Genomic DNA, 12,526 nt, shown 5'->3' with positions numbered 1-12,526 from the left:
GAATTTTCTGCTTGTCTGATATTTGTCGAGCTTACAGTGTTATGCAAACTCCTGTAGTTGCATGAAAACTGGGACATGTTTTGTTGTGATTCTCCATGTTGACACGTTGACAGATTTGGGGATATGGAGAGAAATAAATTCAATTTTCATGGGACTGCAGCATTGGTCTTGTGTAGTGTTTGGTGAATTTATTGTATATTTACTTTCTCAGAGTACTTCACTTATAGAACTCTAATCACTGAGAACTGGAATTGCTAAAAGTGTTTAAGGTTAGCAACAGCAGTGTGTAACTGGCTAAAGCAGTATTAAGTAATTTGAAGCGTGTGTGTTTCATATGGCAAAAAAATATGGTTTTGATAAATAAGTGTATAGTTTTTACAAGAGTGTTTAGTTTTGCAAAGGATCTGAGGTGTTCTGCTGATTGGATGTGTGGTTCTGCTGATTGTGTTTAGTGTTTGAAACACCGGGCCCTGTTTTGAAAATCGTGCTTAAGCAATCGAAAAAAACTGTAACTGGGATGTTTCAGGTATTAAACGAGCGTGGTTGGTTGTGTCAAGAGTCATTGGGCTCAACAGGTACGTCGTTGAAACCCCCAATGGCTTATTGGTCTAAGTTGTACACTGAGTCAAGGTGTGAATGGCTATAGTTAACAGTAAGCCATAGAACCCCCTGCTATTATGTGAGTCATAGGGGTCAATGATGGGTATTAAGGTGTCTATGTAGAGATGTTAGGAATGAGTTGTATCGTGCTGACCCGCAAATGTGCAAAGCCCCTTGGTAAAAGACAGATAGCAGAGGATAGTTTCGATCTATCAACCTCTGGGTTATGGGCCCAGCACGCTTCTGCTGCGCCACTCTGCTCTCACACACCCCAGATGGGACTCGAACCCACAATCCCTGGCTTAGGAGGCCAGTGCCTTATCCATTAGGCCACTGGGGCACTCTTCAGATGTGTTTTTCACACATTTTGGCTGAAAACACGGCACTATGAACTGACATAAGCAACTTTACTTGCTTATGTTTATGAAAGATGTTTGGCCTCTAATCCAAAAGGCTTTCTCTGTATTAACTGGGAGGTTTCAGTGTTTAACATGCGTGAATCTGTGTGTCGAGAGTTGTTCGGTTCAACAGGTACGTCACTGAAAACCCCAATGGCTCGTTGGCCTATGTTGTACACTGAGTCAAGGTGTGAATGGCTATAGTTAACTGTAATCCATAGAACCCCCTGCTATTATGTGAGTCATTAGGGTCACGGTTGGGTACTGAGGTGTCTGGGTAGAGACGTTAGGAATGAGTTGTACAGGGTGCAAAGCCCCCTGGTAAAACAGCAGAGGATAGTTAAGATCTTTCGCACTCTTGGTTATGGGCCCAGCATGCTTCCGCTAGCTTAGGAGGCCAGTGCCGTATCCATAAGGCCACTGGGGAACACTTCAGATGTATTTTTCACACATTTTGGCTGAAAACACGGCACTACTACATTTTGTCCATGCCTATGGATTCACAGAATCAGTCAACTTGGGTACCTGGGAGATGTCATGAATCCCATACAACCAATTGTATCACGATCAAAAACAACTATACCATGATAATCCAAGCCCAAGCAACTGCCACTGCTTCAGGTGCAGCCTATTGAGTGATCATTTACTCTACTGAAACAAAAACTCTTTTTCATTTCACAAATAATACTATAACTTATGTAAATTATGCAATGATATTCTATTTAAATTTAGCTAGCTAGGCTAGTTTAATTAGCTCAGGAAGAAGGGTAATAACCCTGAGCTTGCAGAACCCCTGGGCATATTTAAGTCAGCAGTGTTTGTGTGTGTGTGGAGGGTGGGACTCGTATTTTTTCTTTAAAAAATGAGGACTGCCATGGATTGGGGAAATTAATACACCACTACCCTGCATGCTTGCCCTGATGTCGAACTTAGAGTTTTGGCTTAAACTCATTACAGTGATGGAAAAACTGCATGAATGTAAAGCAGAGCGTCACCTGGATAGATACTGTCAAAGTATAATATTCACACAACAATAACAATGTTTGGTCCATAGGCCTTAATGTGACACTATGGTTTACAGGTAGTAGAAATGTTGCAGAACCAAAACCTCCTATTGTGCCTCTTAGTGCTGGGAATTATGGCTCGTTGAAGGGAGCTGGATCTTATGACCCTGTTCCTCTGAGAGCGTTTTAAAAACAGCTCATCATTGTCCAGGGGACTTTAAGGGGTTACTCCCTTTATCAAAAAACATACACACACACACATAGTGCAGACACGAGGAGGAAGATTGTGCTTTGGCAGTATTCAAACAGAATTAAGGCGATATTTTGCCATCATTTCATACTGCGATTTGAACAGTTTAAGTTTCTTTAAAAGTATCCTTATAGCAGGCCATCACTCACCACTGGCACATAACCTGAAGAAAAGTTAAATTCCTGGAAGAGGGGAATGTTCTTACTGTTAATGTAAAGGGGAGAAGCATCACTGGCTCGGATTTTATTAATTTACGGGGGGCAGTGGATGAAATTTGGGCACACTGTTAACAAGAACGGCTCATAAACACATAAGACTCGGCTCCCTTTGAAAGTCACAACACTAGTGCCTCTGTTAGTACATTATTTGTTTGGTTCCCCTTTCACAAGTGACACTGGTTAAACCATGTTATCATTAGTATCACCTTTTGTCTCTCGCCATAGTTCAACAGACAGAAAACACTGGAAAATGTTAATTTAAAATCTGACTTACATCATAATGCCTGGACTTCTTAATTTCAGTGACTGGTGTCATCTGCTCTCCTTTCTTATGGGAGGTTTGGTTCTCAGACTCCGACTTGGGCTTTGTCTCTGTGGGTTTCGGTTGTTGTTGGGTGTCCTTGGTCGGGACCGGTGCCGTAGCTGGTGTGGTGGTCTTGGTGTCGGTCGGTTGTTTGGCGACAGTGGGTGCAAATGGTCCGCCACTGACAGTTCCCGTCTGCGGTTTCTGGCCCTGGCCTGTCTTGAGCCCTTGCTGATTGGCAGGTTTGTGGAGAGGGCTCTGCTGGCTGGTTGGTACCTGGTGACGGGGCGAGCCCATTGGCTGGTGCTTGGGAGACGGATGAGGAACGGTTAGGGGTGTATCGTCAAGACTGCCTCCAGACATCAGCCGCTGGGTCTGACAGTTGAGACATAACCACTCCTTTTTCTGAGAACAAAAAAACAACAGAAGTTAATGACAATGAGCCTAATGTTACGGTAATACTTTTTATTAGATTAGTACCATAATATGGTCAATAAATATTCTTTGCTGTCACAAGCCCTGATTTTATGAAAGGTGCTTTCAGATTGAGCTTTGGAATGCAATATTGATTGGTTTATAAAATGTTTTTTTTTAAACTCAACAAATATGTGATTATATTGTTTGTAGTTTGTGTGGGTGTGTGTCAATAAAAAAGGATTTAATCCTCTTCGCTGTGCAACTTCTCCTCCCGGGTCACACTGGAATGATGTGTTCGGTTCAACATCTTAGGTTAAATAAGATTGACCCTTTAACACACTGATTCAAATTCTTAACATTCCTTGTGTCGATTCCACTTCGTCGAGCAGACTAGAGACACAACCAGACAAACACACACACAAACACACACACATGCACATACTGCATACACCCAGCAAATCTCATTTCCAGACATAGCTGAAACAGTATGAGTTTGGCTTACACACACTTCTAAAAGGCCAAGTCACTCTGAAGGCTGCAAGGGCTGCACGCTATTTTCATCACATCAACACTGTGAGGCAGACTGACAAAAACTGCATACTCACATCAAATATCCTGCCACAGACCATGCAGAACATAGTATTGACTCATCACTTTTTTAAAAAGTTTTTGATGGTGAACTCTCAGAAAAAATGGCGGCGTCCTGAGGAAAAGCTGCAATACAGTGGGCCATAGTCCATCACATTACATTTCATTTAGCTGTAGCTTTTATCCAAAGCGACTTACAATAAGTGCATTCAACGGTTCAAACCCAGAACAACAAGAATCAAGAAAGTAAACATTTTCATAAATAGAGCAAAACTACAAAGTGCTATAATTAAGTGCCGTTTAAGTGCTACTAAAATTGTTAGGTTAAAAAAAAAAAAAAAAAAAAAAAAAAAATTATGGATGGCGGGCCGCAGATGGCCCGCGGGCCGTAGTTTGGACACCCCTGTCCTATTTTCATGATTTCAAATAGTTTTTCTTCCTCCAGTACCACATGTTTATTATTTGTCTGTCTCTACCCAGGACAGTAGCTGTTGTTTGGGGCTGAAGAGCAGCTGTGTAATTCATGTCATGAATTATTGATAGATACAACCCCTTCCTCCTCGACACTTCTCTTCCATCTCTGCTCTTTTCCACCCACTCATTTAATCTTCCCTGTTTTCTCTCTTTGCAACATACTCAGGAGGCCTCTTTCTTACACTCCTCCTCATTTTGTCCTTTTTTATCTCTCCTCACTATATCTCGCTCCTGCTTTGTCTTTATCTGAATGCCTTTTGAGAGTTTATCTGCAATTAGGTGCCAAACTAAATTCTCTCTCCGTCCCAGTGACTAATGCAAGTGACAAAGGCTCTTCAGGTTTGAGGGGTGGACACTACTGAGTGTTAATTACAGACCACAGAGCCTCAAATTCTCTTTTTATCACGTCCCCCAAAGTCTCTCATTTGCTTTTTACTGCCAGCCAAGGTTAGACAGATATTATAAACTATTTTGTTTGTTTATTCTGCAATAACCTTGATCATGTGTCCAGCAGCTCTAAAGGTTCCAGCTCGCTGAGCTTTTTTTGTTGTTGTTAAAACACAGATCTGGTATCGAACAGCAAAAAGAAGTAGAGGAGACAATGGATCTGTATCTAGCTGCAACCCAGCTCTCCCTGAGGAACACAACTTAGTCATCTTGAGTTGCTCTAAAAAATGTGAACAATCTCAGGACCATTTTTCTGCTACTCTCTTTAAAGTAGTTTTTAAACCCACAAATTCTACAGAACCTCTTTCTTCCACTGAAAAGATTTCAGCATCCAAATGCAAAGGAGCATTTTCAAAAGTGGAACAAATGACTAGTGTAAGTGTCAAAACACTTGAGCAATCTGAGAACCCGACCAGACTTAATCAGGCTGTGCTCAGCATTCTGAGCACGAAGGATATGAGAGAAAAAGAAGCTGTAACCAGTAAGTGTTTGACGTGTTACCTTGAGAAATGACTTAAAATAGCTGACAATGACGTCTCTGTTGATCAACTCAGAAAACAACAAATCGTCAATTAAGCGATTCACTTATTGTTTCTGCACTCAGAGATATAATACTGAACCATAGCTCAAATTCCACATATAGAAGCTACTGTATATCAACTGACTATTGTAAATATTGTTACATTTATATCTTCCAGTTCAATGTAAATACACATAAATGATTCCTTTCTTCTAACTTGGGGTGGTAGAGGATTGTGTTTTAAATGATTAGAGACCATGTGTGTATATCACAACATGGTATGTGTGTAGGCACCTCCAGAGAACCAGCACACTATAGACTGTATATGTAAATATATACCGTAGTGTCTGAGACTGTTGAATCAGTTTTAGACCCTAAAGTCCGGCAAATCACATCACATCACGTTGGTGTGTGTCTGTGTGTGTGTGTGTGTGTGTTGTCTTGCAAAGTGCCCCATCGCTGCACCACTTAACCTACATAGCACCAACAATCTGGGCCTTTCTCCTCCTGTCAATAACACTCACTGAAATGCTCTATCAGTCCTAACTCTTTTTGAGAAGCGCTGCTGTTTTCCATTCTTCCGCCGCCTTCAGTCTGAAGCATGTTATGCCTTCAGACTCTCTCTCCTTTCTCTCTCCTCTTTCTTTCTAAAAGTCCTTTTGAAATCTGTTGGGGGATTGTATTTTGGCTCTACCGTCCAGCCCCCTGTGTTTCTTTTACATTTCCCACTCTCTCTTTTTTTCCTATCGCTCATTTACAGCCTACCTTTCTTTTTCTGTTCAATAAAAGGAAAAGTTATGGATCCGTCTTTAATTCATATGGATCTACTGTGCATCCTATCTCTTCCAGTACTGGATTGGATTCATGACAGAAGTGTAGAAATAACTCATCCCTCTGCTCAACCCCCACACTCGGCCGCAGGGAGGCCTCACTATTACTCATCAATGAATGTAACGTACTTGTCACAAATTGGCCCTGAGGAAAATACATCATTTAAAGGGGATTTGGTATTGCCTTCTTTTCCTTTCCCTTTATCTGATGCATGACGTAGAAACATGGTTCACTGCCATTTGTGTATTTTATACGCAATTTTACATACACTTATATTGTTGACATAGACATTCATATTTATTTAAAAAAAATATATAAATTTTACTGAATTTTTGTTGTACCTAATTCAACCAATCATATTCTAAACATAATCAAATACTATTGTGTAAATACTGCCTCCCTTCATTGAAGATATGGAGTGGCATACTTCTCTAAGCTTCTCTACTTTTCTCAGTTTCACTTCACTTCCATTCTGAGTCATTCTCATCCATTTTCTTTACTTTTCACACATTAGCTCCTGCAGCTCCTCTCTCTTTTGTCTCTTCACTACATGATCGCTAAACATCTTCCCCTTCCTCTTAGCTCTCTTCTCTCTCTCCCCCGTCTGTCTCCTTTTCTCGCCCCCCAACAGAGAGAGGGCTATTTTTACCCGGAGTGCCATTGTTCTGCTCAAGCGCACCCTTCCCTGGCACTGGCTGCTGCTTCAGGCTGCACTCTACTGCAGTGCACACATACACTCATACTTACACAAGCACACACACATGTAGACACACGGTTCACATCAATGCAAAATGGAGGAGGCCTGTGCAGCTGAAGGCTAACCAGAATGAGATGACATGCAGAAGGAGGAAGAACAAGAGGAGGAGAAAGTGAGTGACACCAACCATGCACTAGTGTGTGCACGCACACAGCAATTCAGCTTTGCCCCTAGTAATGAGAGAGAGAGAGAGAGAGAGAGAGAGAGAGAGAGAGAGAGAGAGAGAGAGAGATATGGGGAGAGGGGGCAGCCGTTTGAAGTGAACAACAGAGAGACATTGATGATGATAAGGATGGTGTTGGGTGAAAGCACCAGTGATGATTTGTTTGTTGATTACACTTTGAACGAGCGGAAGACACGAAAAAAAACAAATATCTCAGGATGAAGATGTCAGAAGAAGTTGTGGTGATAACAGTCGATTCTTGTTGATGTGTTTGAAACTAAATCAAGCGATCTCCTCAGCAGTATTCATACGTTAAGCACTGCCTCTGCGTACTGCATGGTGATGACGATCATCATCATCATCACCATCATGGCGAAAGCCTCACAGTGAACTTCATATGAAAATGTTCTGCAGCAATACAACAGCAACCCCTGGCCAAACATCGATGAGCCAATAACGGCATAGACAGGTTATGATTGATGGCTGATGGAACCATCAATTCACTCGGAATGTAGCTGCAGAATCTGCTGAGCTGTGCACTTTCTCTGAGCTATAGCAGACAGTAAACGTACAGAAGGACACACCCATGAAACAATGTGTACTGTAAACCTGTGTTTCCTGCACAGCAGTAACACTGTCTCCTGTAACAGCCTCTAATCATGAAACACACAAATGAATAACTTCCAAAACTGTGCACCTTTTTGTCTTTAAAAATGTAAAATACCATAAAACTTTCAATTTCTTTTCGTATATTCTATAATTCATTTGAACATGTCAGAACAATCTTCCACCCTCCCTCGATGGGTACTTCCTGATTCGCTGCCTGTCTAATTATTTAACAGTCTTGAACCCAGTGACACCATGTGAGTTTGGAGGCAGGTTTTACCACTCGCTGCGCAGCTTACATCAGAATGTGACGAGTCGCACTTTTATATGACAACAAAGACCGTCTTTCACTGGAGCCCTCCCACATCAACGCTTTCTCCTCCTGCTATTTTCAGACAACTACGTCTTGTTCTATATCTCCATCTTAATCCCTGCCTCTGGAGATCTGTCTCCTCTGAACAGTTTTATTTCCTCTCTTCACCTTAGTCCACTGAGACATGTTTCGATTTTTCTTTGGTTTCTTTATTCTTCCTCTCTCGCCTTTCCTTATCCAACTCATTCTTCTCTTCTTCTTCACTCCCTGTCCAGTGTCCATCAATGAGGGGTATATTTGTGATGTAGATCTTTTTTTTTTCTCTTCAATGACAACCACTCAGACCATGTGACCCCTTGGAGGGGCCAAGCCCATCGGTTGGGAACATATAGACTGTATAGAAAGTTGGACAATGTGTCTCCACTTGCTTGAACTATCCAGAAATTCAGTCAAATTATTTCTAAAACGAGGGCGGCCACCTTGCCTATTTGGAGCCAGATTCAAAGCAGTAGTGATCGGGGATGGAGCGACAGTAGCTAGGTCACACCAGCTCTTATGATGAGAACTATCCAAAATGACAGAAACCCTCTTTCAGAAAAATGTACTTGATGTGTACTTTGAGTTTCAAGTTTGGTCAATGTTCCACCCTATACCATAAAATATAGCGTCTCCCACCAAAAATACAGCAATATCCGCCATCTTGCTTGATCAGAGCGCTGCAGATGTCTGAGCAGGCGTACTTATCGTTTAGAGCATTTCGTTGGAGTCTCTACGAAAAATTGGACATTACTTTTCATAAGATATCTTACAAAGTTTTTCATGAGACCACATTGACCATGGAGGAGGTGGGATTTACGTATTTTGTAAATGGAGTTGATACAATGCTGTATCTTAACCAAAGTAAAGGATCTGATTAGATCTTCCGCACGAACCTTTACAGACATTCTTGTTTGATGCAGTATATCTGAATCAGTTGTAGTTTGTTTAAATATGTTTTGATTTACAATTAATAAGTATTTTACTAACAGCAATAGCAAAGTTATTACGGATCATTGTTTGATTGAAAATAGTAAGATGTCTTTAAATGTATTTTAGATTTTCTGTTGTGTGGCCAACACAATACAGGGAACTCATTTGAAATATACCAAATTGAAATGAGATAAATCAAGCATGCAAATGCAGTAAATGTATTTACTCAGACATCTGACATTTCCAGAATAAACAACATTATACACGTTTATTCTATTAAACTCTGTTATAGGGCTTTGTTAATTACATACTCTCAACACCAGAGCTAATTAAAATTAAAGAGTATTATTCTTGGCTTGTGCAGGCAATATTAACATTACGCACACTTAGCCTAAACATCCACATCCACAAACACACACACACACACTCACACACATGTGTCCTATGGGATAACACAACGGGGATATTATTGTAAGGAAGCAGTGACATTTGTGAGATCTGTACATAAGCATACACATATATGCACACATAGACACACACCAGCCGGATTAACGGTGGAGGGTTTTATCCAACACTCCTTTCGCACTGTAAGAAGCAAGAAAGGCAGGGATGGAGAGAACAAGAGAAGGAGAGGGAAAGAAAATGGAGGACAAGAAGCCATAAAAGCTGGAGATAAGAGTTTAGAAGAGACTGACACAAGCAGGAGAGGGAGTTGGGGAGAGGATGAAATCAGAATTGATGAGAAAAGGAAGGAAGGTATGAATTAAAGGTGGAGGAGGAGTAAAAGAAGGAGGGGAAGGAATTGAGGAATAAATTAGAGGGCTGAGGAAGTATAGAGGAGGAGAGGAGATGCTGGGGGAGGAAAGATAGGAGGGGATGAATTATAGGTGTGAAAACCAGTGAAGGAGAGAAAAGGCAAGAGATAAATTAGAAGTGGAGGTAGAGGGGACAAACAATGGTAGAAATAAAGAGGAGGAAGGGAAGGAAGAGTGGACAGTGAGTATGGATGGGAAGTAGAAATGGCAAGAGGAGATTCGGTTTCCTTATCCTGCTTATGTAGCTAAAAACCTATATTTTTTATTTTTCTAAATATTTTTCTTTTATCATCACAGTGGATCCTTTGTAATTATGTAACTGTATTGTGAGAGGCAGAGAAGTGGGCATAAGGATTTATACATGTGTTTGTGCTAATATGTACACATTTCGTTTTATTGCCCACATTATACCTCTTCAACTACCTACTTTCTGTCTTTCTCTCTTCACCGTGCAGATGTAAAACCCAGATGAGGTTTATCTGCCCACCTCCTTCCTCAGCTGATACTATGTGTGGGAGGAACTTATTCGCATATGTTGTCATTTCATAGCTGGATACCGAATAAAACAGTGGTCGACTATGACTATTATAATTTGATTAACCCTTCAGACAAGGGTAAACCTCTTCTCTATTTATGTGGCACATAATGACATAAGACTCCTACGTCGCCAGGGCTCTATCTTCTCCAGCTTCTATAATCTCCAACATATTGAGAACCTGCAACAAATGTCCTCCAGCTCCTTGTTCACTTAATGTGTCGTGCTGTTGAACTCAACAAAAGCGTTCTTTGCTCCTAAGCATAGCTTATTGCTAGGGTTAGTCCATCCACCATTATCTATATTGCTTTTTCAATGAGCATCGCGTCAATCCCAGCTGACATTAGGGCGAGTGGCGGGGTACACCCTGGACAGGTTGCCAGTCCACCTCAGGGCCAACATGCAGAGACAAACAACGATTCATACTCATGTTCACACCTATGGACAAATTAGACCGTCAAATTAACCTAACCCCCAATCTGCAAATCCTTGGACTGTGGGAGTAAACTGGAGTACCAACACTCTCTGAAACAAGGAGAACAACAGTGCTAACATCCAATCCTCTGCACACGCAAAGTGAGCTAACAGGCACCCTTATTAGGGCTAAGTCTATGGATTTGGCTGCAGCTAGGGTGTGCATTTTCCCATCCAAAACCTGAATGAGCCAGAGAAAAAATTATTTGAGGCTACACCCAAATCACCAAGCATTCTGTCTATTTGTTTTCACCAATTACAAGCACTTGCCGTCTAAAAGGTCAAGTAGATACCTCAGCCAACCGCTAAAGTTAATGGAAAGTAGCTTAATCTAAGCTGCCTTCCATAACCCAAAACTATCAGACAAAACATCACTTGGTCTTCCTGTGGGATTATTTGGATATTAAATGATGACTGCCTGAAGACCTTTACTTTAACAGGAAGTTAAGTTTGAGGAGAATTTTCTCACAAAACCCCCAGAGCAATTGACATTTGGTCACAGGCCTGAAACGACCCACTGATGTTTTCACACTAAAGGGTTATTAGCAGAGGGATAAATAGGGTAGAGGTAAAATCGTTTAACACTGATGACAGAGCTTTCCTTCCACAACAAACCTGGGATTGGAACCAGTGACCTGACTTGAGTCATGTCTACTGGCCGAGAGGTGGAAGCCTTCGTGGTTGGGAGAATTAAACTGAACAATGGGAGCCAAGACTTGTTGAGAATCTGACACACATATCTTTAAACAGGCTCTCTCTCTCTCTCTCTCTCTCTCTCTCTCTCTCTCTCTCTCTCTCTCTCTCTCTCTCTCTCTCTCTCTCTCTCTCTCTCTCTCTCTCTCTCTCTCTCTCTCTCTCTCTCTCTCTCTCTCCAGGGGGCTGCAGTGAGCCTGACAGTCTCAGCACTGATCAACAAGGCACATGTATTTAATTATTTATTTATCTATTTCAACTTATGTCATTTAATGTCCCTCATAACAAATTACACCATTGAAACATAAAATGATTCACTAGAACTTAATCTAAATCGATTTACTATTTGATTTAGCAGTGAATCAAAGTACTGTGCCTTGATAAGAATGGTGTTGCTGGGAATCCTCACCATGCGTGTGTAACGGTGTAAATATGTTGTTTGTTAAATCCTGTTCAATGTGGGACAGCAGTCACTGTTATTATGTATTTCTTTTATTTTGCCGTGTCTTTTATTTTGAAAACCTATCGCGGGAGCTTCTGGGGGATTAAGTCTGGCGCACTTTGTTTTTACCTCAGAAGCAGGTGCTCTCGCTATCGGTAGGTTGTCTTTCTTTCGTGTTAGTGTTTTAGTTAGTTGCTTATGGTTAATTTAGTGTATGAAACCTGTAAAGTAATATGCAACTTTCTTTTGTAGATGACTGTGGCTGTTTGTCCCATATATGTTGCAGATGTTGCAGATGTTGCAGAATAAAGTTACACTGCTTCCATTAAACCTGACTCCAGTGAAATACATAGAAATAGCAGCAGAGCAAAACAGAGACCGTCACACGTGCAGGGCTTTTTAATCCTCTTTCAGCTTGTTGTCTTGTTTTTACAGCACAGTTAATGTGTTCTAGTTCAGTCTCATGAATCATCAGCCATGTTTCTGACAGCAGCAGGCAGCTGTTTTCAGTGAAAAAGCTCTGGTAAATCCAGTGTGTGCTACAGGCCCATGCAGGACAATGGCTTGTTGATAGAAAAATTCTAAATGGCTGTAAATGTTGCACTGCCTCTGATGAATGATGTGGGTAGTTGTTTGCAAATGAATAAGCTATAACATTTGTAGCTATAACAAGCTCAGATTGACTTCCTCTGCATAAATAAGTTGTGT

At 41.2% G+C, this 12,526-nt stretch overlaps 1 protein-coding gene and 1 non-coding gene across 2 annotated transcripts in view; both read right to left on the bottom strand.

Annotated features, from left to right (window-relative positions):
• The window catches only part of bsna (bassoon presynaptic cytomatrix protein a), a 107,918-nt gene that overhangs the window by 27,210 nt on the left and 68,182 nt on the right, over window positions 1-12,526 (bottom strand). The window contains exon 4 of the mRNA XM_053425226.1: window positions 2,745-3,179. Within this exon, the coding sequence (XP_053281201.1) occupies window positions 2,745-3,179 (435 nt within the window). The remainder of the gene's footprint in view (window positions 1-2,744; window positions 3,180-12,526) is intronic.
• Window positions 868-940, bottom strand: trnar-ccu (transfer RNA arginine (anticodon CCU)). The gene has a single exon. It is a non-coding gene; the product is annotated as a tRNA-Arg (tRNA).

The sequence above is a fragment of the Pleuronectes platessa genome, chromosome 6 (genome assembly GCF_947347685.1).
Source record: "Pleuronectes platessa chromosome 6, fPlePla1.1, whole genome shotgun sequence".
NCBI classification, from domain to species: Eukaryota; Metazoa; Chordata; class Actinopteri; order Pleuronectiformes; family Pleuronectidae; genus Pleuronectes; species Pleuronectes platessa.
This window is presented reverse-complemented; position numbering and strand designations above follow the sequence as displayed.